The sequence below is a fragment of the Crocodylus porosus genome, unplaced genomic scaffold (genome assembly GCF_001723895.1).
Source record: "Crocodylus porosus isolate Cpor-Errol unplaced genomic scaffold, CroPor_comp1, whole genome shotgun sequence".
Classification (NCBI taxonomy): domain Eukaryota; kingdom Metazoa; phylum Chordata; order Crocodylia; family Crocodylidae; genus Crocodylus; species Crocodylus porosus.
Window position 1 is genome coordinate 36,067,300 of NW_017728951.1, and position 27,768 is coordinate 36,095,067.

The following is a 27,768-nucleotide window of genomic DNA, read 5'->3' on the forward strand; positions in this document are numbered from 1 at the left end:
AAAGAAGTCGTTAAATAGGTTAGCTTTGTCATCTGGTGCAACGACCACTTTTCCCAGTGTGTCCTGCAGGGGCCCAACATTACCCGGAACCTTATTTTTGCCCCCTATGTATTTAAAAAAGGACTTCTTGTTGTCCTTGATCCAGGAAGCTAGTCCCATTTCCATCTCGGCCTTGGCCTTCCTGACTGCCCCCCTGCATCCCCGAGCAACCACAGAATAGTCCTCCCTGGTGATGGCCCCTCCCTTCCATTGGGTGTACGCCTCCCTTTTAGCTAGAAGACATTCCCGGATGCTTCTGGTGAGCCATGGGGGCTTTTTCACCCTCCTGCTCCCTTTGATCTGTGTTGGGATTACCCCCCTTTGGGCTTGAAGGATCGTCTCCTTAAGGAGCGACCACTCTTGGACACCTGGCTCCCCTCCCCTCCAGGACCTCAGTGCTTCCCCGACTATTCTCCTTAGCTCATTGAAGTCCACCCTCCTGAAGTCCAGGGCTGCTGCCTTGCTGCAGGCGTTTGCCACCTTGTGCTGGATGGTGAATTCCAGCAGGTGATGATTGCTGTCGCCCAGGTGGTTGAGCACCCGCAGGCCCCTCGCCAGGTCATCACCCGCGGCCAGCACCAGGTCCAACAAGGCCTCTCCCCTGGTGGGGCTGTGCACCTTCTGGGTTAGATGGAGGTCCTGCATTTGGGCTAGGAACCTACGTGAGCAGTCAGACCTGGCTGACTGCTTTTCCCAGCAGATGTCTGGGAAGTTCAGGTCACTCATGATGACCACGTCCTTCGACCTAACTACCTCCGTGAGCTGACTTAATAATTCCTGGTCTATCTCTTCCCCTTTGTTGGGAAGTCTGTAGTAGACCCCCACCGTTAAGTCTCTTTCCCCTCGACTGCCTTGTATTCTAACCCAGTGCACTTCAGTGTGCCCCTCAGCACTTCACTGTGACCCTCATGCTTAGGGGCAACCAACATGGGTTCATTCGAGGCAAGTTGTGTCAGACCAACCTGGTAGCCTTCTATGACCAGGTCACAAAATCCTTGGATGCAGGTGTCGCAGTGGATGTAGTCTTTCTAGACTTTGGGAAGGCCTTTGACACTGTCTCTCACTCCATTCTCATTAAGAAATTAGGCAACTGTGGCATCGATGCCTACACGGTCAGATGGGTCGCAAATTAGTTGGAGGGCCGCACCCAGAGAGTGGTAGTGGATGGGTCATTTTCAAACATGGGTTCATTTGAGGCAGGTCCTGTCAGACCAACCGTGTGGCCTTCTGTGACCAGGTCACAAAATCCTTGGATGCAGGTGTCACAGTGGACAGCAATTCCAGGCATCGCCTTTGTCAGGGGACACAAAATTAGGCAGTGGCAGCTGATCACACCAGAATCAGCAAGGTGGAAGCCCATGCTGCTCTGTGAATTATGGCTGCTTTAGGCACAGAACTGCCATGCTACACCTCTAGGTGCAATATGTTATGAAATCATAATTATATGATTATATATATAATCATATAGGTTTGTATTTATTAGCCCTGATGATTCTTCAGTTCCTTACATCTTGCATTGCTATTCTCATGTGGTAGCATTTTACATATGCTTTACACAGGGTAAATGACAACAGGATAAATGATACAAGGACAAGAGGATAAGGCTCACTTTTTGTGGATTGCAGTAAATAAAATCATTACTGATTTTAAACCAGCGTAACCAAGAGCAGTATGTGGTTCTCTGCTCCGGAGCGGCATACTTATGACCATTGACAGCTAAATTCCTGATAGTAGTAGACTTACACATTCTTCAGAACACAGTCATTTGAGCTAGGTGCAAAGCTGTGCAGATCTCCTCAGTTTCAGTTTGTAGGAACCAGTACAGATCTTTCCTTCAGCTTTGCTTGTATTGCTTTAAATATCCTGAAATCTGAAAGCAGAAAACTCATGAGTACTTCTTAGTTTTACATTTAAACTGCAATTGGTAATATGTGAACACTGTAAATCAACCTGTGCTTGCAAGCCTTTCAGCCTACCCCAGGCTGGGCTTCAAATCTGTAACTAGACCTGGAGGGAGGCAAGTTTCACATGGTTCTAGATTTTGTCTCCAGTGTGTCACCTGTTGGTTGGGCATCTTGTAATCATTCAGCATTGCTGGAGATTTAAGTTAACAACCCTCAACAACCCCATAGAGGAGAAACCAGTCTGTGGGAACTAGACTAGTGAGTGGAGTGGTGTGAATTGTTTCTGTTCATTTTGAATGTTAGTGAGAAAAGGGGAGAAGAACATCAGGTAAAGCCTTCCATCAAACTTCCCCATTTTTAATAAAGTCTAGAGCTCATTCACATTTTATTTAACATTCAGTAAGTTTTCCATTTTTGACAGCCAGTGATGTCAGCTGCTCTGCCAACCTCAGCAGCTTCTTCCCTTACTCCAACACCTGTGAAAGTTAGCAATGAATAATTCCCTAGTTTACTTCCCTGCAATCCCCTGGGTACTTACATACTGTAGTAAGAGGGAAGATGCAAGTACTCAGACACTTAAGCAGGTACAGATTTTGATTCCTGGGGCACATCCTAGGCCTGCTAGGGCAGCTGGGAACATGCACTTTCAACTAGAGCCTGAGACTGCATTCAGCTACGCTGGCACAAATCTAGTTCAACTTGACTAACCATGGTGGAGTTAGTCAAAGTTTATACTAGTATGAATGAGAGCACACTGTGATCCTATCCTACATTTTTCTTTGCTGCAGACAGACATTATTACAAATGCCTAAGGCTAGGAAGGCATTATTACAAATGCCTAAGGCTGCGAGTCACTGTACTAGTGCCCTTTCCCTCCAGGTAGGATGGAGTCCTTAATAAAGAACATATGGCCCAACTTAATTAAGCCAACATATAAAAAGCCTGGCTCTTGGGCAAGCAGACAGACAATTGCAGGTAAGCACCTGCAGTCACATAACTGCCTTGGCTAGGCAGACATGTTATCTGCAGGAGCCAAAAACTAAAATATGGCTGGAATGAAGAGAACAATGAGTATGACGATGACACTAAAAATAAGCATATCTTTTTGTGCTTTAGGGTGGTTTTTCTACAAGTCAGCATGAACAATGGCTTGACGTTCATCTCCAGCTCTGTTAGCATCACCAGCACACAGTGTGTAAGTAATGATGTGGGGTCTGACAGAAAAACTCTGGTCACCTGGGGAATAAAGGGTTGTTCTTTAGGGGAGGGATCCTAAATGAACTGAAAGTCTCTGCAGCTGCCACGCACAGTTATAGACCTGATCCCAGCAATGCACTGAGGCTGGATGAGACTAATCCCCCACTGACTGCAGCAATGAATAGCTCTTGACAGACTTGCATACTAAATCAACAGAATACTCCCCCTTCAGCCTGCAAGAAAGAGATGGAGAACGAGAGAGAAATTTAAGTCCTGGGCAGGTTGAAGGAACTGAGAAGAGTCATCCAGCCCTTCAGGAAATACTGGATTCTATCATGGGAACTCAAAGCACAAAGTCACTCTCTCAACAAGCTCTTAAGGAGAGAAGGTTCTTTGGGTTTGTCACGGGCACCTTTGGGTGGACTGCAAATGTAATTTCATAGATATTTCATAGACATTTGGGCTGGAAGGGACCCTGGAGGATCATTGAATCCAGCCCCCCGCCCCAGAGGCAGGAAGTCAGCAGGGATCATAGGACCCCAGCAAGATAAACATCCAAATGTGTCTTGAAGGCGTTCAAAGTGGGTGCTTGAACCGCCTCCAGTGGCAGTCTGTTCCAATAAAGTAATCCTTTAGTAAAGGCCACTGTTGCTTGTTTTCTGCCCCCCTGTATAGTTCATATTCGCTAGGGGACAGGCGCAGATCTGGAGGGTGCAATGGTGTGATTGCACCCCACTTTGAATGTGCAGCACATGCACAGTGATTTCTATTGCTGAGAGCTTTAGTCATGGACACCAGTTGTGCCAAACAGTGTCAGGGAGCTCTCTGTCACATCCCACTTTTCAAAATCCTAGGTTTACTCCTGCAGAGGGATTTATATTTGCCATTGGAATGACAGAAGAATTCTCCCAGGGTGCCATGAATAAGGATTGTAAAAGGGCAACAGCTCCAGGCTCTCTCAGTCAAGAGAGCTTTGTGTGCTGCTGATATTGATGGAAGGAGGTGAGAGAGATGGCTGGGAAAATCCGCTCTTCCAGTCTAATGTCAGGAGGACTGGCTAGCCCAAAGAAGAACAGTAATTAGCCGTTAAAACTGATATTTCACAGAAGTTTAATCATAGAAACAAAACTAAGTAGCTCATTAATAGACAAGCAATCTCCTCGCTACACCTCACGTGAAAGGATAGTCTACACCCCATACTAGTGTAAATCAGTGAAGATCAACAGAGTTACCGCCACTGATACCAGCTAAGGATCCAGCCCCAGATGTTTTATGCTACAGGAAGGTTATCTAAGCAATTGGATACTAGGCATTTTGTATCACAGTAGTGGGCCTAAACCCAGATTTGGTCACTGTTGTGAGAATCTGGAGGCTATTTCATGGCTCATTCCAACACCAGCATCCTCCTAGGTGCTCATTGGGTCCCCGTTTGGCAGTCTCAGTGTAGAAGTAATAAAAAGTGGGACAGAAACAATGACTGAAAGTTGGGAGTCTACATCTGCTCAGTCGAGGTGTCTTGACTTTTTCAGCCACCAGTCTGGAGTCATTTACCTCAGAGCCGTAAAAAGTCATAGCGTTAAGTTACTCAGAATTTATCATAGACATTTTAGTCATTTTACCTGATTTCACAACTACCTCCAAATTTTGCATTTTACATGAACTCTAGTAGAGGGAGATTTCACACACAGGAGACAAGAAATTTTCACATTTTAACCCAATGTCACCTTCAAAATAATCTCATAATCACAATCTCTCACAAAGGCAGGTCTAGTTTTGAGCTTACAGTGAAACACAACTGTTAACCTATTGTGCATTTAGCTACCAATATTTCATACAGTTTTAAGGGAAACTGCACTCTAAGCCATAAAGACGATCTCTCCCTGTTAGAGCTTAGATGGAGGAGGCTCGTATCACCAGTGGCTGGAGCTAAACAGAAGACTGAGCTCTCAAAGGTTGTTACTCTGGCACTTTGCATCAGCACTGCCTTCACTGGTAGCTTTAAAACAAACAAGACAAAGGAACCTGATGCTCAGCTGGTGTAAAGTAGCCTTTCTCCACAGAAATCAGATTCTACCATCTGAAGATCTGGCCCACTTTTTCCAAATAAAGTTTCTGGGTTGTCCAGAATCTCATGCATTTAATGCTGTCTTTATCAATTTAGGGACTCCCTGCGTTTCCTTTTCTCTTTCGTCTCCTTTTCTGTGAGTGGCAATCACCTGGCCCCATCAGCCCTTGCTCTTGGTTGGCTCTTCTGCACTGTCCTTTTCTTAACAGTAAGTGCCTTCTCTTTACTTGCTCCCTGAGTCTTCAGCTCCTGTGTGACCCCCTGCACTAGTTCTTGCTTTGTTGCATGAAGTCTGCTATTTTCTTTTCAAGTCCTATTTCACTACAGTGCTTTGTGTATTTTATCTTTGAAAGGAAACTTTAGTTGCTTTTTTCCAGCAGCTCCTAGCAAGTGTATTAATATTTTATACATAAGCATTTAGGATTGGAAAATTAGGATTCCTGGGGACAAAACATACATTAACAGGAGCTCGTGGCTATGTATGTGTGTGTGACCAGTGTAGTGTATTGACTGCTCCACTTTTTTTTGTACTGGAAGAAATCCTACATTTTTGCCCAAGTAAAGGCTGAATAAAATGTGAATCAACTAGGTCCCTTGGATAGTTGCTTAAGAAAGACCTGAATAATACTTTTAAAACAGGACCTCAGTGTCTGTGCCCAAGTTTACATAACTTGGACCAATTTTTATTTATTTTGCCTCTTCTCCATTTGATGGAAAAACAAATACAATTATGGAGAAATAAATACAAGTCACCTCAGACAATAAAGAAAATGCCTGTTATAGAATAGGTCAGATGTTAATTTGTACTTTCTAATCACATAAATTCAACATATGGATTGTAGATTTAACTAAGGAAATCTCATGGATTTTATTATTCAACAACTTCCTACCTCCTTTCCCATCCAACCTACTGTCCGTCCATGCTCTCTGAGCTGTACTCTACCTGCTTACAGCTCCCATTCCAGCCCACTTCTAGGTGCTCAGCCTCTCTTCCAACATATCTCTAGTCCCTCTTAACCATTTATCACCTACCCTTGGCCCTTTCACTGTTTTGCTGTAGGATTTTGCATCTTCTCAGTTGATCCTGTTTCAGTGACAATACTGAGAAAAACCTTTCATCAAACTCAGGAAACCTAATCTAAGGTAATGGGCACTGAAGATGTTTCCATTAGCACAGGAAAAGGGAACACTAAGGCAGCCAGGCTAAAGTGTTGCCCCTAGCTCTTAACACCATACACAGGCCCATGTAAACGATAGGTTCCTGGCTGCAACATCCCATCCTGTCATGAGAATTAGTTGCTATTTAAAAATCCCTGAGTTCATAGAAGACATTGTAAAGTACTGGAAACAGGTGCAGGCAGTATATAAGGGTCAGTGTGATTTGGTATTGGCTAGTGCTCTATTAAGGATATCGGTAAAGTGATATGGAGATCCATCATGACTTGTGAGCTTACTTAAGTGAAGTAGAACAAATAATTTTGGGTGTGGGTAAGGCCATGAAGATTAATTTAGTAAAGCTAAATTTTTGGGAGGGCTCCAAACTCAGGGATAGATTTTTCCAAATAGCTCAGATCCTACTTAGAGTCCAAAATAAAGGGTTGGGTTATCAGAACTCAGTGTTCTTGAGTAATTGGCTGCTTTGAAAGTCCGATTAGAAGCGTCACAGTGGGAGGTACCGTATGCTAGTCTCCTTTAGAAAATGTGGCCCACATTGGCATGTGGACAGCTTGAAAAGCCTAAATGGTCCTAAATGCCTAGTAGACTACAATGCTGTCTACACAGGGAAACAGAGTGAAAGCAAGACACAAGGATATCTGAGTTGCTTACACATTCTTTGTTCCAAACATGTAGTTTGCTCCTAATTTACTTCTACCCCTTCAATGAGAGACTAGTCTGCATACATGAATAGCTAGGATTCTGCAGTCTGAAGTCACAGCAAATGTCACACTGAGGGCACTGGGGGGTCTCACCCACACTTCTAGGCCTCCTTTTAGGAAAGCACTTCAAGCACTTGTTTAAATTCCATTGACTGTTGGATCATAACTGTCTTTCATGAACAGGGGTGCTCCCCTGAAGCAGGGCTTTAAAGATTAACTAGTCTTACTGAATACAGTGCCAATAAGAACAGTGACTGATTGTATATTCTTTATGTAAACCGACTAAAAATCCATAGCGCATAAAAGGTGACTTGTTTTTCCATGTCTAAGACCTGAACCTGCTGCACTTGTAACACATTAATGTAATGTGGAAATCACCATCTTGTTTTCAGCTGAGTGGGACAATCCTTTTCATCGCACTCTTAATTCTGTTTCTGTTACTGGCACTGGCTCTCCTGTGGTGGTTCTGGCCTCTGTGCTGCACAGTGGTAAGTGTGGACTTTGTTTTATCATCTCTCTGCCAGAGGCTGGAGTTAAAAACCTGGAGGGATGCACAGTAGACAGTGACCACAGCAAATGAGCATCTTTATTTCTTTAGGGGAAAAAAGTGAACATGTTTGGAAAGCCTTTCTTTGTGCATGAAACATGCACCTGTCTCATTGACTTCAGTGGGACTTAAGTACATGCTTAAAGGTAAAAAGGAGATTAAATGCTCTGCTGATTCAGGTCTAAGTGAGACAGCATTAGCATCATTAGAACATGGAACCTGGAACCACTTTACTACTGACTTTGAGTAAGTCAGTTCACATATGTGGCCCTGTGCCAGGGTTAATTACCTCAACTGAGGAGTGGAGCCAGTTGGCCCACTTGCAAGGGCACTAAAGAAGCTGTGCTACTCCAGGTTTAGGATGAAGTGTCCATGGATTTCAATTGTTTGTTCTAGCAGAGTGCTGCTGAGCATGGTAAGGGAGTGATATAGTTAGATTTTAAGTGCCTGAATCATGTTTGACAATAGGATGTATTTATCTATGGCCATGTCTACATGAGACACTGACTATGCAGTAGCCCAAGACTACTGCACAGTAGTGTCATGTGGCAGCAACCATGATGCGATACTACTGCACAGTAGTCTCAAGTGACTGTACAATCAGCAAGGCAAAAAGGCCATTCATTGATGTTACTGCACAGTAACTTGGGTTACTGCGCAGTCGTTTAGTACTTATTTATAGAAGTATTTAACAACTGCGCAGTCAGCATCTCATGTTGATGTGGCCTATGTCACTTACGCTTTGCAGCATTGAATAGAGCAATGCCTACATGCTATATAAGATGGATTATTATGCGTGCAGTATTATTTTATTTTGGAAACTCTCATTTGTCAGGACTGTGGGAATCAACTCCCCTGTACAGTTCAGGGAAATTTTTAGCATATAAAATATGAACCCATATTTTTGGTGATTTAGCATGTGACTATGAATAAACACCTGATTCACTGGGGCAGGCTTGGCCACCTCTCACCTGCACCAATTTGACATTTGATGAAAAGGAATTAGACTAATTCACAAAATCATAGACAAGTAGGGCCAAGTGGGAAAGGATAGATACTGAGCAAAAAAGTGGGACTTGCCTATAATGTGAGGTCAGAACAGAGCCCAGGGGATAAGCACACTGACAGATGTATGAAACCTGCCTCTAACTCAAATCCTTTCCCATCATATCCAAATCATAGGTCATCAAGGAGCCTCCTCCACCACCACCCCCTGAGCCAGTAAGTATAGTCCTTTTCATATAATTATACTGTCTGTAATTATACTATCCGCAGCCATTGCAATGTATGACACTGACTTAGATCTTCAGATCCACTATACATGTCAAATGACACCTCTGAGGCCAAGAGAGAGTCTGCTGGGCCAAGACAATATTATCTCTGCCATTATCTCCCCTGTACATACACAGGGACATAGAAGAAATTTTATAGGATCATTGTTTCAATAGGACCTATAATATTTTGTTCTGTGCTGCTCCACAAGAAGCACATACAAATGAAAATCTCAGGTTGATGTTGTAGTTCTTGCTTAGGTAAAACTTACTGTTTTCTGTGGGAGTTCAAACTGAGTAAGGTTTAGGGTGCCTCGTATTGGGAATTAAGGACCTGACTTCAAACCAAAGGTTGCACAGCAGAGCCACAATAAGTTATGTGCTCTTTGTCTATTTAGATTTTGAGCCCTCTGGGACAGGGTTGTGTCTCATTGAATGCATCTACAAACCGTAGCACAATGAGGCCTTGGCCTCAGTCGAGACTTCTCTGTGTTACTCTAATATAAATGACATTAAAAACAGGAAATCTCTAGTATAGAGCCCTGACTATTCCCATTCCTTACATACAAGCAGAGTTAATCCATGGAAAAATACTTGCATAAACCCACATAAGAAGATTACAGTTTGCTAACTTACTGTAACTTGGCATCTGGCTGAGGAAGGAACCACAGCTGCTGTTTTGTGGTTGCTAGAGGCCACCATTACTGTCTCCGGGATCCTGTTATTTGTCCTGGGCAGCAATACTGTGGCAATTTAACTCTGAAATATGCATCAAAATCTTAATTGTTTAAGGCAGTTAGCCTTATTATGAAACATGAGATTTCAGTGTCTCCACATTCTGCACAGGTTTCAAAGTGAGCCATTTTAAGATTCCTATGAATTTTGAAATATGCAACTCAGCTCACAGACTATACATCAAATTCTATTCCATCTGTTAGGCGCCTAAGTGGACTGTGGCACTTAAATGTGATTCTGTTCTAATCTGTTCAAGTCCCCTAAAAATCCATTAATTTATCTACTTTTACAAAACACTGGGCACATCTACATATGGCTGTACAACACCATTGTTACTGCACTCTGCCAGTCAAGCATAGGTTTCTTTTGCCACTATGTCACTGTAGCAATGTGCTATAAGATTCATGATCGCCAATTTTACATCGCTGTAGCTTGTTTCTGTGGTGACACAGCATCTTGTGTAGACATGCCCACTGTCACCTTAGCCTTAAAGTTAAGTCACAAAAAGCAGCAAGAAGGAAAAGGACCCACCCACCTCTTGTATTAATGGGTTTCAAGGACTTGAGCAGTGTGAAACAGCATCACAGTTAGGCACCTAATAGGTGGAGTCAAATCTGGTCCTGCTTAAATAGCATTTACATTTCCAGAAATAACATTGGATGCAAATGCTAACTATTCATTTGCTACATTTTTTCATCTTTGTCCATTAGCCGGGTTTCGCCATCCTTGTCCATCTAATCTTTCTCTGGATGGGCTTTCTATAGAACATGTCAACAGATTATTTAAATACTCTGGCTTGAACTTCTACTGATATAGTCTGATTCTGAATGCATTTATTTACAAATCAGTGGGCACATCCACATGTGGCCCTACAACACCGTTGTTACTATGTACTATATTTAGTACTTCCAAAAGGAAGTACTAAATGACTGCACAGTAACAGCCTATACCATGCCATACTAGGACTTGCTGCTGTGGCTGTTTGTTCTGCCACTGACTCCCCCTGGGTCCTACTGCCCCTGGCTCCTGTCATCTTTGACAGGCAGCCAGGGGCAGAAAAATATTAATTTTCTAAATTTTTTAGGGGCCCCGCAGGCCAGATAGAATAGCATGGTGGGCTGAATGTGGCTTGTGGGCTATATTTTGCCTGCCTCTGCTATGGATGCTATGTCTCCATAGCATGTTGCTATGGTGACATAGTGTCACATGTAGATACTCCCAGTCAGTCTTAAACAATGGTGGGTTAGATTTTCATCAACTTTATGACATATATTCTTTAGATATAAGTGTTGTTATGCACTTTGAATGTGGTGCACAGGATACCTTATATGGGTGCTTCAAAACTGTAATAAAATAGAAGTTATTAATATTTTTAATATCCATTCAGTAAAATGCCATACAGTTAGGCTTGCTAGTGACCTGAGTCTTTTGGCTTATAGAGCAGCAAAACACTTACAAACATACTTAAACTGGAGTGTCATCTAAGTATCTTCAATTTCACTCGATTTGAGCAAGGCGTGTCCAAAAGCCTGGCTTCACTGAAGACAACAGAAAAACTTCCATTGCTACTCTCTGACCAAGATATCACCCACTGGGCTCAATGTTTTGCCAGTCATGGCTGTGACAAAGAGCATGCATGAATTATACCTGCAGCTGTATCATGTCTAACTCAATCTTAAGGATAACCTAGCAAAGGGAAAATAATTGGATTTGTGGCTTTGTTTTGTTCTTATAAAGAAAGATGAGTTTTACATGGCTTTTTTTATCTTAAAAATTAGCAGTAATGGAAATAATAACATTTGGTTTCCTTAGTTTTCATTGTAGGATTTGTAGAGGTGCTGCCTCACAATCTGCTTAGCTGTGTAAGTCTTTACATGGAAGATCAAGGGGCACTGCATAGTTAATAGGCACAACTTTTCTCCAACGCATTTCATTGGCATAAGAGAGATAATTAACAAAAACGCATTCGTACATACATACATACATACCCCAAAGAATGAATTTGCAGAGTTGTCTGAGGGATTTGTACTTTTGCTCTTATAGATTTCTAATAGGAAATTAGCACCCAGATCACACTGACAGATTTGAAAAACATCATCCAAAAACTGTTAAACAGTTTCAATAATAATCCCACCCTTTCTCTATAAATCAGGTTTCGCTTGTTTTTCTGATAGAAAAAAATCATATTCCCCAGTTTTCCAGAAACATACCATTGCTTAGGGAGATCAGTATGAGGCACTTTGCAGTTTAGTCCAGTAATAACCATGTGGATCAGCACCCAGTTTGTTTAAGGCACTGAGAGAGAGTGTTGTTATAGCTAAGGTTTGCTGGGCCCCTCTCCCTACCGTTCATGTTTTGTGGACCAAGAGGAGACAATGGTCAAATTTCTTCAGCTGTCATAAATCACTGTAACTCCAGTGAAGTCTCTTTAATGCTCCTCAGCAGGATAAATCAAATTGTAGTCAATGAAGCTCCACCAATTTACATCAGCTGGGGATCTGGCAGTGTGCCTCAGGGGATGTCAAAACATGCAGTTTTATGAGCACTAAATTAAGTTAAGCAAGGAATGAATGGCAGCCCTGAAATAAAAGACAGATCAAGACTCCTCTGCACTCGAGGTAATTTAAAAAAAACAGCCCCCATGTGGCAGATGAAACCTCCTGAGGTTTTGGGCTTGTTCCACATTCAGACCTAGATGTGAATTGTGTATTGTGAGCTTATTTCCACAAAGAGCAAATTGCTACAGCTGTCGTGAGAAGAAGGTCTGATGCACAGAGCTGGAAGCTGACAGTAGTGGCCTTTCTCCCTATTAGGTGACACATGACACATCTACACATCACCCTACGTTGCCATAGCAATGCAGTACTTCACCGTATAACATGCTATGGCAGCGTAGCAATCACGTGAGCCTACATGTGACTAGCAGCTACTTTGCCATAGTGGCACACTGCCCTGTTTTAGCACGCTGCTACAGTGAAGTAGCAGCTAAGCCTAACCGTGTGCCGCACACTCGGCTTAGCGTGGGCAGTGCTGCACCATGCTTTAGTAGTTACTGTAGGGTGACATGTAGATGTTCCCACAGTTCCCAATACAATTAATACATTTTTTAATTTGACTAATGGATTGCCACTTAGTCCATTATAATGTACAATTTATCTCCACTTTGTCTTAAAAGTCAATTGTGATCTAAAAACTTTCTGCATATTTGACTGCAAATAAAAGCAACCTGAAGAGAAGAGAAAAGGGGAACTGACAGTTGTCTTTGGCTTTCCTAGTTAAAGTTAGAGCTGGGGAGACAAGAGGCTTTTGTTCATGGTCAGTACATAACTATAATATCCACAGCCAGATATCCAGGGATAGGACCATATGATATTCACTTGTTTACCATATCCCCAGATTTTAAAAAACAGCATCAGCAGCTTCTTCTCTCCTTCTTTCCCAAAGGAATCAGATGATGAAGATGGATTGCCAAAGAAAAAATGGCCAACTGTTGATGCATCTTATTACGGAGGCAGAGGTGTTGGGGGAATCAAAAGGATGGAGGTATTAAGGGCTTTTGAGTCTTGCATTCCTGTGAAAACCAGAATGTTTGATTGAAATCATTGTACTATGCTTTCATATGGTTTTTAAAAAGTTATCAAGGTGGAAAAGAGACACTGATGTTTAATTAGGATATCTACCTGATTTAACCTGCCTTCCAAATAGGCAGATATCCAACGGTGTCTCTAATGAAATGGTTCTGAAATTAGTAGCAAATACAAATTTGCAGGTTGCAAAATGGGATTAGAAACAGCAACATTTAGCTTATTGGCTGAGATCCTCAGCTGGTACAAATGAATTCAGCTCTCTGGACTTTCATGGAGCAGTGCTAATTTACACCAGCTGAGGGTCTGGTCCAAACTATGTCTAATTGAATTAAAACAATGGCTTCTTAGCCCCAGTGGTTATGCTTTCAGAATTAAGGAAAGAATCCTAACTGCACTAAGTTGTCCTGGGAGAATTTCACTCTAGAGAGCCAGAAGCTAAGCAACCCCATACGTCAAATCCTGCTCTTGGGCACCTGTTCACAGATCCCACTGAAGTCAGTTAGAACTCCAGCACCATAATTTTATCCTTTATTTTCAGTTTATAATAAGATGTGTTATTAGGATAAATCCTGCATGTTCTCGTGTGGCTGTGCAATGCTTTTTGCTGAGGAACCAATTCTAATGAGCAAGTATAAGTTACTCTGCAAGTTTTGGAATCAGTGGTCAAGAACCCATTTGTAGATGCCTTTGTCACTTCTGAAACGGATGACAGCAGTTCAATCCGCTTAGGACTTTCATAAAAATGACCAAGTAGTTTAGCTAATGCAGAGCTATCTGTTTGTTGAATGAAATTGGCAATACGGGACTAGTTATATCTGTGTCCATGCAAAGTATGCCTCCAAATGCATTGAGGTTAATCTGCCCTGAATGCTATTCCTCCCCTAGCCTTTGAGATCATTTGTACCATTTAGACTAGGAACAGAGGGCATGTTGACATGTGCCCTGGAGGTGGGCACTTTAATTAGAGTGGCTCCAAGAGCTGCTCTAATTAAAGTGCCTGTAGCATCTTGTGTATCAGCATCCATGTGCTTCAAAATGGCAGTTGGGGTGCTTTATCTAAAGCTCATTGAACGAGCTTTAGTTAAAGTTCCCCCGCCACCATTATGAAGTACAGAGACACTGATACATGAGACGCAGAGGCTGGCTGGATGGAGCACAGTAATTAGCATGCTCCAGCAGATGTGATTAATCAAGTCTTTTCCAACACGCTGTAATTACAGTGCATCGGAGCAGCCTCTGGACTCATGTGCAGGCACCCACACATTGCATTTGTCCCTGGATAAACTGACCCTGTATTTGTCCCAGAACAAAAATATCCTGGAATTGATATATACACACATTGCCTCTCTCATCAGGATTTAATGAGTGACTAAATGTGGTGCAATTTTTATGCCATTGATTCAGTGATACAATCCTGAGGTAACTGTACAGACATACTTTGCAGTATCCCTGGATAAATTATTACTACCTCAGGTTTGATTGCCTTCACAGTCTAATGTATGGTTCCCCTGAATATTCAGGCTTTTGCCAAAGTAAAAATTTGAACTGTCTTGATAGCTGACTGTGTGAAATTGTGCAAAGAATAGGTTTTTGAGTGGTCCTCTTTCAGGCTATTGTTGTTAATGGGCAGGGGGGTTGTCTCTTGCTTGTTAACTTCTGGATGCCTGTCATAATGGATAGTTCTGACAGTATTTTTTATTTTGAAACCATCATTCTTCCCAGAGGCAGTGACTGAATATTTCACCATCAGTGATGGGAACTAGATTAATAACACCATCAGATTAAACTGTAATCAGTCAAATTTCTGCATTTACAACCTGTTCTTATAACTTTAGGTGAGATGGGGAGACAAAGGATCCACAGAGGAAGGGGCAAAATTAGAGAAGCCCAAAAATGCCATCATTAAGCTGCCAGAACAAGAATATGAGCCATGGGAGCCTAAACCAAAGAAACCCTATGTGCGAAAGCCACCTTCCCAAAGGAAATGGTACACTCCAATCAAGGTAATGGGCCTACATGTTGCCTTTAAAGCACAGGTCTTTCACCCCATGCATGTCACCATGTACAGTGTCCTAAGGATAGATTATGTTAGGGTAGATAGTGGGGCAGGGGGAACCTGTTTAGAACACTGTGACTATCCCTGAACTTTGTTCATTTCTGGGATTAAATATTTCATTGGTCTTGGGCTGCTTTTTGTGTTTCTTTTTATGATACCTTTTGCTCAGGCTATATCTCATTAGGAAGTGCTCTGAAGCTCACAAGAAGGCCTGTTTTCATGACTGTGCCAGCTCAGTGAAGCATTTGTAAAAGGTTCAGGTGGTGCAGATAAGGTGGCAAGGCTGTGCTTGTGGTCACAACAGTAGACTAGGACTGATGCAGTTTAGCACTACTCCCTCCCAACTTTATCACAAATCCAATATGTGATTTTTGACCAAGTCACTTAGCTTCCCTGTGCCTCAGTTTCTCCAGATACTCATTTAGCCTTTATCACTGCAGTTTTTCGGTATCTCACTCATTTTCTTTGACATATTTATCCTCACAACCACCCTGTAAGGTATGACAGTGCTGTTATTGCCATTGTACACATGAGGAAATGGAGACAGAGTGTAAACTCAGAGCCAAATTGTGTACCATCTAATTCAGCCCTTAAATGGAGTTAGGCAGCTATGTATGATCCTATTCCACACTGCTTAAATCCCTGAAAATCCAGTCATGCATCCATTTTTGCAATATGGCATTATCACAGCCTTAAAATAGTCACAAAAAAGCACCAAGGAAGAAAAAGACCCACTACCCTTTTGTATTAACAATTTTTCAGGGGCTTACATAGGGTGAAATAGGATTACAGATAGACACTTAATAGATGGACTAAGATCTGGCCCTTAAGTAACCTGCCTGTGGTCACAGGAAATTTGAGGCTGACCTGAGGCTGAACTCAGTTCTCCTGAGTCCTAGTACAATGCTCTATCCAGTAGACTGTCCATCTGTTAAATAGGGATAATGACTATTATGTTAAAACCTATATCATTATCGGTTCACTAATGTGTGTATTATCTTGAAATACTCAGCTGGAAAGTCCCCATGTATTTAAAAATAAGAATTGTTTTAAAGCCTAAAAGAGCAGTCAGTCTTTTGGATGTCTATCCCTGCAAAATCCACAGTCCAATCCATTATGGCAGGGCTGTCCAGCTTCTAAGCACCCCATGGACACACCGTACAGTCTACATGCCCTATAGTCTGCACCAGGAAAAGCTACAGTGCCCCGAGGATGCCCACCCCATGGATGCCTCTCCCTCTCCCACATTGCTGCACCAGGTGCCCGTGATCCCCACCACTACACCACTGCATACCAGGCTCACCTTCATCTCCTATGCTGCTGCACCACTCTGTCTCCTGGGGTAGAGGCAAGAAGCAGCAGCTGGAGGAGGCAGAGGGAGTCCAGAGACTCCAGCTGCTGTTGTAGTGGCTGGGCAAGAGCCTGGGGGCCACAATTTAACCCCTCATGGGCCAGGAGCTGGACAGCCCTGCTTTATGGAACCAATCTCCAGCACAATATACACAGACTTTGCATCAAGCCTTTCCTAACCTGCCTCCTGCCTTTCTGCACCAGCTGTCAATATTGCTTGTACTGAGCTGGCTGCCATCTTGGTGTGATTCCAGGAGGGTAAATTTGGCACATTGTGTAAAATGCCTGGTTTGCCTATGTGCATGACATCACTGCGATGGGTATGCAGTATCTACACAGATAATCGGTGTATAAAGGGTAATGGGATAGAGAAACCTGCATTGTGTGCAGATGGTTAAATACACGGGAATGCTGCAGCAAAGCGAGTGTAGTTTAATTTCATGTTGTTAGCTCAAGTATTTTTGGTCATGTCATACATTTTTGATTCCAGGGCAAACTTGATGCGTTATGGGCTCTGGTTCGACGAGGCTATGATCAAGTCTCTCTTATGAGACCACAGCCAGGGGATAAGGTAAGGTGTCACAAACACTGTCATGTCACTTCTTTGTTGTCAGCAGCAATGCTCTTTTTTTCCCCCTTCCTCTAGAGAGCTTGTCTCTCCGGATGACCCCCAGGCTAAAATCCATCACAAGATCCAAAGGTTTGAAGATGAGCTAAAATGTTTGCAGTGGCATCTATTTAAAAGTATTGCTTGTAATGTTCAATAGCTGTCTCTCTCTCGCTGCCATTTGAGAAGATGCAGGTAGAGACAGGGGCATTTCAAAAGACATAATCATGTCTCGACTGATAGCCATTGCTCGTAGAATATGAACTCCCCCTTCAGTGGTACTGCTTTTTCCCTTCCCTTCCATCCACAGAGATACAATTCAATCAGAATCTGGCTTCTTCATTTCTTCATTCTTATAGGCTTTTGGGGCACCTATACATGTACCCAACCCCTGCTCCAACACGTTCCAGTTAGAACACATTGGAGCAGACTTAATTAATCAAGCAGACTAATCAGAACATTTCAGCAGCTTTGATGTCACATGTATTCAGCAATCCCAGATTTCAAAATGGCAGTGGGTGTACTTTAACTAAAGCTTATTGAACAAGCTTTAGTTAAAGTACCCACGCTGCCATTTTGAAGCGTGGGGATGCTGAATACGTGAGACACTGTGGGCATTTTAACTAGAGCAGCTCTCCAGAGCCCCCACCCCCCCCAAACATTTGTAAAGCCCTTGGTTTTGAGTTTCATATGTAATGCTAATGTTTTATGTAAACACTATCTATCATGCCTGAGGGATATATAATACTTTACAGATTAAATATAAGAATTAAATGATGGATTATAAGAGAAATAATAAATTTGGAGATTCAACAGCAGGGCTAAAATCCTTTCCTGCATTCTATACGTGGACTTCAAAATTCTAGAGGGAGGATCTCCTCCTTTGTTAAATGCTATGGACCAGATCCCCTGCTCACATAAATTGACATGGCTATGCAGAAATCAGTAGAGCTAATGAATGTGAGCTCCAGATCTGGTAGCTCAGACTTTCAAAGTATCCTTTTTACTGGGTTGCTCCTGTTGATTTCATCCCATTTACACTCTGGGGGTTTCTTCTTTGTGGGAGGAACTCTTTTGCAGAAATAATGCATGCAGGGAATGGGATGTCCTGTATGTTTTCAGTCACAGGTTTTCCTATCTCTGGGCTAGATTCCTCATGAAAGTGAAAGGAACTTTGCCCTTCCTGTCTCTCAGATCTTGGTATCATCCAGGGCCAGATATACAGATGCCCCAAGTCTGTAGACTGCCTTATGTTTTCCTTAGCAGCAACTTAGTCAGGAGCCAGCTGGCTGTTACCCTAAAAAACTCCTTAACAGGACCTGGCAGAATAATACCCATGCGGTTAGTATTATTCTGGAGGAACAATTGCATACAGAATGTCTGGTGTTGCTCGTGACCCTCCCACTTTCAAATGTGGATTCCTTCACTGGAGCTATGGAAAGGATGGAGGGAGCAGATGGTGAAGTTATCTTTCCCCCTTCTCTGGCCCTGGTCACTGTGTTCAACGCCCCGTTGTCAAACAGAGTCTGGGACAAACTAACCAAGTTGTGTAATGGCAGTGCAGTCATAATCATAAGTGCCTATTTTGATGACTTGAGTGTGTCCTGGGTCACTGTTTTGGGCTTCTGCTCATGGGTTAATTTCATCCTTAACTGCAGACATAGACAGCAGTTCTAATTTGCACCATGTAAGGCAAATCAGATGCATCCTTCTGGCTCCTGGCAAACTGCTGGTGTGACTGTTAGTTGAAGGCCAGCTGAGCATCCCTGCTTCAGTGTTTAGACATCAACAATTTCCATTTTATTTTTAGTATAAAGGAATTGAGAGCATAAATTCAGCTTCCTATGCTGCTTTGTAAAATGGTCTAACTTGTTTTACCAAACTGGGTTTCCTTAGGCAGCTGGGCTAGAGGCACCTTATTTACTTTTTAAGCACAACTCTGGGCTTCTGAATAGACTCTTTAGGCCCAGCTGTATTTTGATAGCACTAACATTGTATAATATGATTCTATCCCCAGCCTTTCACTTGCTCTCCTGGTAAATTTCTATCGGGGAGAGCACAATCCTTCCTCTGTTAGAGTAGTCAAGAAACATGCAGGGGGCTGACTCAAAACAGGGATTCTCAGTTACTTGCCTACAAGCCTTCTAAGTGGCAAAGAAGAAAAAAACAAAGAGAGGCTATTTAAAACAGAGCAAGCTGAAGGATTATTGTATTACAGGGGAACATTAGAGAATCAAATATACATCTGGGAAATAGGGTGGAAGGGATCCCATTGAGCCAGTTTCAGTGGCAGAATAGGGTAATCTCTGTTCTGTGGTCTATGAAATTAGCTGAAGCTGAAGAATATTGAAAGGAAAAGCAAGATGACTGGACATTATTCTGTTTTCAGAACCGAAAAAAAAACCATTGCCGAGGGTTAAACCTCGGTTCTATATTTCATGGAAAACATCAGTGCAGAAGGGAGCAAAATTCTTATTTATTATTTGTTATGCAGTTGTGGCTAGGGACTCGCCAGCCAACACTGGGCTCTGTTATGCTAGTTGCTGTGGAGGAAATTTAGGTACACTACCCAGTCTAAGAGCATTTGGCACTATAGGACTTTCTATAATAATAAGAGCAGGAAATACAGGGTCATGCTGCGAATAGGTAGTCTAATGGACAGTACCAGTTACACTGGTAGTTTGAACTGCGACCGATACTGTCTATCATGGTGTGCCTATCATCAGAGTACCTAAGACTTTCCACAGGAAAAGTCTAAGCTGCTACTTCTTATTCACTATCAGCTGTCAATCACTAGCAGGACCTTAGCCTCCGAGCCAGCCAACTGGAGAGAGACATGATCACTCATTACATGGACAGGCTGGCAGTTCTAAGCTAATTTTGTCCTCATTCTCCACTAACTCTGAGAAGGAGCTATTGGAGAATCTCAAAATATTTGGTGTTTTTCTTGAAATTTCAGCTCCTGGAGTTAGGTGATTTATGAGAACCTCAACCTCCCTCTCCTCCCCTCCCCCCCCATTTTGAAAACTACATTTATGAACCTCCTGGCTGCGTAGTAAAGATTGAGAACATGAATGCTAAAAGCTCAAAACCCAGAAGGCAAGAAGCACACAAAAGCTAGTATTCAAAAATAATTGTCCATTTCCCCTCTCCCCACCATTTTTAAGTCAATACTGTGATTTGGGGTGAACTGGAGGGAGGGAAGGGAAGGGGATGGCAATGGCATACTGTGGTCAGATGAAGGTGTTTTGTGTCAGAATGGAAAAGAAATGCACAAAGCCAGCTCAGTCCCCAAAAGACTAGACTCATGATGCCAGTTAAAATTCCAGCAGAAACCCAAAGGTGTGAGCCTTGGGCTACTGGAGGGGTGCATGGAAGCTCTGACCTTTTTAACTCAAAAAGTTGCATTTTTACATTTTGGTTTGAAATTCCAAATTGCCCAGAAATCTGCAAGCCTTATTTCCCTTTTTATTCTTTATTTTGAGCTGGAAATTTGGAAGGTGGTATATGGAAAATGGGTTTGTGGAGGGTTTTTTTTCTTCTCATTCCAGTAATCTTTTCTGGCTAAAACCAACATATACAGAAAGCATTTGGAAACTTAAAATTAGATGGGTGTTTCATGTTCTAAGGAAAAATGGCCATTTGGGTAAAACATTTGTAAAACAATTTTCCCTCCCTGATCAAGAAATAAAATGTCCTGGAAGTATATCTGTGGTAGAGGAGATTGAAAAGGTTTCATCACAACTTCTTTGTTTTGATACAATGGAAACTTTCTTGAGGGAAAAATTCCAGTTGCATCAAAACTGTTCAGGTTTTTATCAAAAAAACAGAAAATAATTATGTTTGAAAAAAACTGTATCCCTGAAAATATTAAGAAAATTGGGAAAATAATTTCTTCAAATTTTTTTTAATGGAAAATGTGCTCCATTTTTCAACTAGATTAAAAAAAATGTTTGGTCCTTCAGCTATGAGGAGCCAATAAGAGTGTGCAAAGCACAGCTCCAGCCTGCTCACCACCCTGTCCAATTAACTTCCTTGGTTATTATTTATTGATTAGCTTTACACTCGAGCCTATCCTGACGGCTCAGAGCAGCGTGCAATAAACAAACTACCTCCAGGCAGGACTCCCCATATAGCCCCGCAGAACCAGAGAACTCCAGTTCTCCCCCATCCCCGACCTCCACCTGCCTGCCCAAATCCTCCCACCAGTCCCAAGTGCTACTCATGTCCAGGTCCAAGAAAACTTTTCCACACCCATGCACCCCCTTTCTCACTGTTCCTCCTCAACCCCTGGGGAGATTCTCATCCACATTTCATCATCCATTGAGGCAGCTGCAGTGTTGTCAGCCCCATCCACCTGTTGAAAAATCACAGATCAGGTGATCAGTGTATGCAGTGATGTTTTTGCCTTCTGGGCCTTGACTCTTGGTAGAGGAAGCTGTTCCATGCCAGAGGCTTTGTGAGCAGCTCAGGGTGGAAATTCTAGCTGACATGCACATGCAGAAATGTAGGGACTTGCCTTTTCTGTTGCGTGTCCTGGGGTAGAAGAGTTGCTGCTCCATCTCTGTCTCTCCCAGTTTCCCTCCTTAAGCTACCCAATTTCTTCCCCCTCCCAGTCTCACAACCCCTCCTTCATGCTTTCTTTCCTCACTCCCCCAATAATCATGTGCCCCCATATTTTCTTTCCGCTTACCCTTACAATGCCCTCCCATCACAGTTCCCTTTCAAGACTCCTTTATTAATTTGCATCCCCTCAAGGAACCATCAAGACAGCCTGGCCCCCACCCCCAGCTTCATCTGCACTGAGATCCCCTGCTGGGTCTTCAGAGAGGTGTGAGGCCTGGCCCTAACCCCATTCTTTGACAGCAACACAAGCAGAGGAGCTGGCATAACCGCCATAAGGCTAGTCCAGCGTCTGATAGTGGTAGCAAGAGAATTTGAGATGAGAAGCACAGAACACCTAGAATAACCAGCCCGAACCTTTGTGGACAGACTAGACAGCAGAGGTCTTCACAGGTCACCGGTGGCTTCTTGAGAAAACTCCTGGTGCTGGCATGAGGGGAGTAAGACCAGGGACAGGTTTTTACCTAAGATCTTAATCAGGCAGGCAGGAGCCACTTGGCAGAAGTGCTGATGTGGATTGACAGCAAAAATTCAAAAGCACTGGTTGTGTCATGCACACTCAGGAAAGATCCTTAACCATTAAATATTGTCACAGCTAAATGGATCAAAGACTATTCCCAGAGGTGGACAGTCCCTGCCATGAAGAGTTTGATGAGGCTGACAGAAAGGAGAAGGCATCCCAGTTTTGCCAGGAGGAGCTGGTACCTTTGCCTTGAGTGGTCTGTTTCGGAGTATGTTGCTCACCTGGGTTCTGCAGCCCTTCCTTAGCAGGAGCTCCTGTTCCACAAAGCTTGAGCACGAAGGGCTAAACACACACTTGGCGCTAACCTGTCATTACCCATCAGGCTGTTATTTGTGGGATGGATCGCTCTTTCTGCTCTTCAGCAGCAGAAGCAGAGGAAGAAATAGTGCTTGGGTGAGAGACAGCTCACCGTTCTGCCTTTTGTCCTGGCAAACTCGTCCTTGTGGCTATTTATGCAAAAGGAGGAGTTGCAGGGATGGGCTTCTATTTTGGGGTTCGTTCCAGGGCCCTTGTCAGCATTGTTGTTGGAGAGGGGCAGAAACTGCTAGGTTTGATTTTATAAAGTGACGTTAGCACTGGTGAAAGGGGACAGCTAGACAGCTCTGGGAATGGAGGTCCTGCTCACCCATACTCTAGGGGTGAAAAAGCAGAGGAGCTGTGCAGAGTGTGCCAGCAGCGGGATGCCTATTTTTTATTCCTTCCTGCCACTGATATGCAGTGTGACCTTGGGCATCTCATTCACCCTTTGTTCCGTGCTTTGTTTTCCTACTTATCAAACTTGAGGGACAGTCTCTCCTTTGTAAGGTACCTCTGGCTGATGCTGCCTTGCTAGGTTATATACAGCCCTCAATGAGCTGGAGTATGTAGCTGCACTGCAAAATTAGGCCATGGCCTGACTCTGACCCTATCCCAGCTCCTCATCTGCTCTTTCACATTAGTGTGAAGTGGATGCAAAACATCACTGCTCGCAAAGGGGTGGGCTGAAGGAGTCTCATTTGCACACTACACAAGTGTCAAACAACTAGGGTGTGAAGGAAGGGAAGAATACACTGGTGATGTTCTGTGCTCCTTTTGGGTTGAGGTAGCTGGTGGAAAAGGGCTGTGGCATGTCACTGGTGCAAATGGCACTCTAAAGGACCTGCGGAGCCAGCTGTATGGACTCTGTAACACCCCACCTTCCCTAGCTTCTGAAGTGGAAGAGGAGGCTTTTGGAGACTTGGAGAATGAGTGGTTGAAGCATGTTACATTCCAGCCATCCTGCACAGCTTGTAGCAACCCACAGAGGCCACTGCAGCAGGGGGGTGGTAAGAGAGAGCTGGCTTGGTAACTGCTGCCCTACCCTGCACTCAGAGGCCAAACAAACCCTCAGCAGTTCCTGTACAGCATCGGTATAAGCCAGTTCCGCACCCCCACACTACCAGCCCCAGTTCCAGACCTGGCAGTATGGGCCTGATCTGGGGATGTCCCAGATGCCAGCAGGTATATGTTAAAATCCCTTCCTTGTACTGGGATGAAGACGAAGCGCACTGTTCAAAGGGCCTGTTTAGTTGCTGCTTTCAGCAAATCCATTCCATTTTGCATTTCAGCACATACTGTCACAGGAAATTCTCTGAGGCTTGGTTTACCAAAGAAACCTCAGCTGAAAAAGAAAGCATTTTTCTCCCAGCAGAATCACTCTCGTTTACTTTACACTTTTAGAAAATGATCTTATTTTTATCTCTGGAAATCACCTTCCAGGAGATGAGAACTTAGACTGGATAGGTTGGATCCTGCTTTCCTCTATAATCTGTAGATCTCTGGTGCTTACATTTATAAATACAGGACACTTTCTTGGGATGAGCCAGTGGTCTGCATGCCCTAAGCTAGTCACAGGGGAAAAGGTCTAGACTGACTTCTTAAAGCTGAAGTTATATTTGATGCGTTTCATTGCTCAATAGTAGAGAGAGAGGAGAGATTGGCAACCAAAAATTTGCTCCAACAGCTGTTGTTTGGTGGCATAATACTTGGAATTTGGACTTCTGGGTCTGATTCAGATCTTTGCTGTTGAATCACTGTGTGACCTTGAGCAAGTCACTGCTGCCAGGATTTTAAACAATGGCTTGGCATCTCATAAGCCATGAACTTGGTTTTCAAAGGTACTAGGCATCCTACAATGACAGGGGGGTGATTTGGAAGTGCTCAGCATTTCAAGGACTTGGGCCTTGGCAATCTCTGATTGCCCATCCATAAATCAGAGGCTCCTCTCTTGATATTTAACAGCTACATGCCTCAGTTCTCCCACCTGTAAAATGCTAACACCACCACAATACTTATCTTCCTTACAGCTGGGGCAGTTATCAGTCTTCCTGGATCATGGTGTATGCATGAGAGCCACCCAGACCTTAGATGCATATGCCTGGGCAGGAATTTTTTTTTTTTTTTTTTGGAGGAGTAGAGGCTGCCTAGACCTTCCACCATCCCTTTAGGGCACTGAGACAGGAATCCAAAGACCAGACAGACCAGAATCCAAAGATCAGTCTAGATGTTTGGTGCAGTTGTATATGTGTCTGGGAATCAAGCCCAGGTCTCCTGTGGGGTAGGTAAGGGCTCTACCACTGAACCACAGGGGATAACCCTTACAGCTGTGAGGCTTAATTAAAGTACTGCCTTAGCAAAAAAAGAAAAAAAAACCCTAAAACATTCTAGACAAACAGGACTAATTAATTACTAATACCTGTTACCAGGCTGCCACCCAGAGGTGGGCAGCAGTTTGAATCCAGCCTGTGCCTGGGAACAAGTATCATTCTACACTGGTCGTCTGCATGGCAGTGCATGAAACTCATTCTAATTAGTTCTTTCAAATCCCAGTAATGGTCTCTAATAGGATTTGAGCCTGATTTTTCTGTTCATTCAGAGATATGATGTAATCGCCCAACCAGTAATTGACAGTGCTACAGGGGGTGCTGGGACAGCAGCACTCAGCCATTTCATACTGCATGCATCAGAAACCTTTGCCTGGTTCTTAGGCTTTCTTCTTTTGCTTAACCTTTCTGGAGCCAATTACCTTCATAAGTAACTGAAAAATTAAAGAGACAGAGGACACTGCCTGCCACAGTAGGTGTTCTCACTTTGTCACTTCCAATGAACATGAGCCCCATTCAGTGCCTGGGTACCTTTTTGCAGTGTAAGGTGACAGCCAGCTGTAATGGGTACCATGTGGAATAAAGTTCCCAAGCAAGCAGCCAGTGCCTAAGCACTGCCATAGCCTCCTAGGGCATGCGGAGCACCACAGCTGGAAACATGTCATAAGTGACCTGGAGAGGTATCTGTATGGCAAAGAGCTCCCAGGATGGCTCAGCTACTCTTGTGCCGGTTTATATTATTACTATCCTAGGGGTGGGTCATACACCCAGGGAACCAAAAGCACATTCACTGGGAACAGCTCACAACGGAGTTTCCTGCAGGACAGGGAATTTTCAACAGGCATAAATTACAGGGCTGGGCTGTTGTCAATTTGAGTCACCACACAAAACTAAAGTGAGTAGTGAGCGAGGAAGGATAGGTTTTGTGACTGAAGCACTGAGCTGGGACTCAACAGACCCTTATTTTACCCCAGACTCGGTATATCCTTGGGTAAATCACTCCAGTTCTATGCCTTGGTTCCCTGTGGATACAAAGGGGTTCAGGACTTTGAGTGGCTCATTCCACTGGTGGGGAACAGGGCTGCGGATTGAGGAATGGTGCTGTTTTTACCCAGTCTTTCGGTCATGTTTATGCCCCAACCCCCCACACTTACATGGAAAATCTCTCACATCTCATTACCAATGGCTTTCTTTCCTCTTGTATTCCTTGGTGTGACACCTCAAAGTAGTAATGTGTATGATCTGAGTTAACTGAAAGGCTCTCTTGAACTGCTTGAAGTACCCCTTAAGATTCAGTACTCTTCAAGGGCTGATTTTAGAAAGTCAGACAGCTGTGCACCATGCTTGCACATGTAGTTATTGGTGCTCACATGCAGCCACTCACACTTCTGACTGGTCAGGCACAGGTATCCAATACATGCACACAGTTGCACTAACTGGACATACATCCTTATGCACACATTTCCAAACTGGGAAAAGGTCCATACCTTAGAACAGCAGGCACACAAACACTGAGCTGCTTCCAGTTAGCAGGAGTATTTGTATCTGTTCTTCAGCAAAACAAGCAACTGTTTCCATTTAGGAGGTTCCAGTCCCCAAAGCTGACCAAGGCATTTTAAAATTAATAGACTGGTCTATCAGCAGAAATCATATCTGTATCCAATATTGGATCAGACTGTTCCAGGGGTTGGTTTGTTTTTCTATGTTGCCCTCTATCTGATTATCTCAGAGTGCTTAGAGGCTGGTTTCCCCCACTCTCCCTAGTCTTCCAGGTGCAGGGAAGGAAAACCAAGTCCCCACACAGCCTAGCTGAAGTGGGGAGGATTGGCTTTGAAGCTTCCCTGCCCCCAAGAGAGCAGGGAAAACAGCAGCCATAGGCAAGGAAGGTAGGGGTTGGTTCTTACGTGTTTTGGAGACTTAAAAAGTCCACAGAGGCTTGCAGGTCACAATCTGTCTGCACTGGTTGGTTGGGCAGGGGAGGAGGCTGAGAGCAGAGGTGCATTCACCCTTGTAGCACAGGTGGCTGCTTCCACACCCCCTTTGCCAAATCCTAGATCCACCCCTGCATTCCTCATTTCTGCTGAGGCCTAGAAAGGCTAAGGTCAGAAATGTCGTAAGACCTCCTTAATTCTACATGACTTGTTTGTGCATAAATGGAGACTTTGGTTGTGACTCCATTATTATTGTTGCTTATGTTGTGGTACATATTAAATTGCCAGTTACGAAACACAGCCCCATTGTACCAGGCATTGCACACAGACATAATAGGAAGACAGAGCCCACCCGAATGAGTTTACAAGCTAAATAAATAAACCTATTAAAGGCTGATATAGATTCCTAGATATTAGGGCTGGAAGGGACCTCATGAGACCATCAGGTCCAACCCCCTGCCCCAGGGGCAGGAAGTCAGCTGGGGTCAGATCACCCCAGCAAGATAAGGGTCCAAGCGGAGGCCGCAGGAAGGCAAGGAGACACCACCCGAGCAAGACGGGTAACAAATGCTAGGAGTGCCCAGGTAAGAAACAGGGGTCCAAACAGTCTCCCAAATCGGGGGGTGGCACACACAGCTAGGCAGGGCCTTAAATGTCTATATACCAATGCTCGCAGTATGGGGAATAAGCAGGAGGAACTCGCCCTCAGAATAGCCAGTTCAGACCCAGACATAATAGGGCTTACAGAAACTTGATGGGATTCATCCCATGACTGGGCAGTTAGCATTAGGGGCTATACGCTTTACAGGCGGGATAGAGAAGGAAGGAAAGGCGG

At 43.6% G+C, this 27,768-nt stretch overlaps 1 protein-coding gene across 1 annotated transcript in view; it reads left to right on the forward strand.

Moving 5' to 3' along the window:
- The window catches only part of ANTXRL (anthrax toxin receptor-like), a 98,178-nt gene that overhangs the window by 51,780 nt on the left and 18,630 nt on the right, over window positions 1-27,768 (forward strand). The window contains 6 exon segments of the mRNA XM_019556058.1: window positions 3,040-3,138; window positions 7,475-7,570; window positions 8,812-8,850; window positions 13,080-13,178; window positions 15,058-15,225; window positions 17,119-17,199. Of these exon segments, the coding sequence (XP_019411603.1) occupies window positions 3,040-3,138; window positions 7,475-7,570; window positions 8,812-8,850; window positions 13,080-13,178; window positions 15,058-15,225; window positions 17,119-17,199 (582 nt within the window).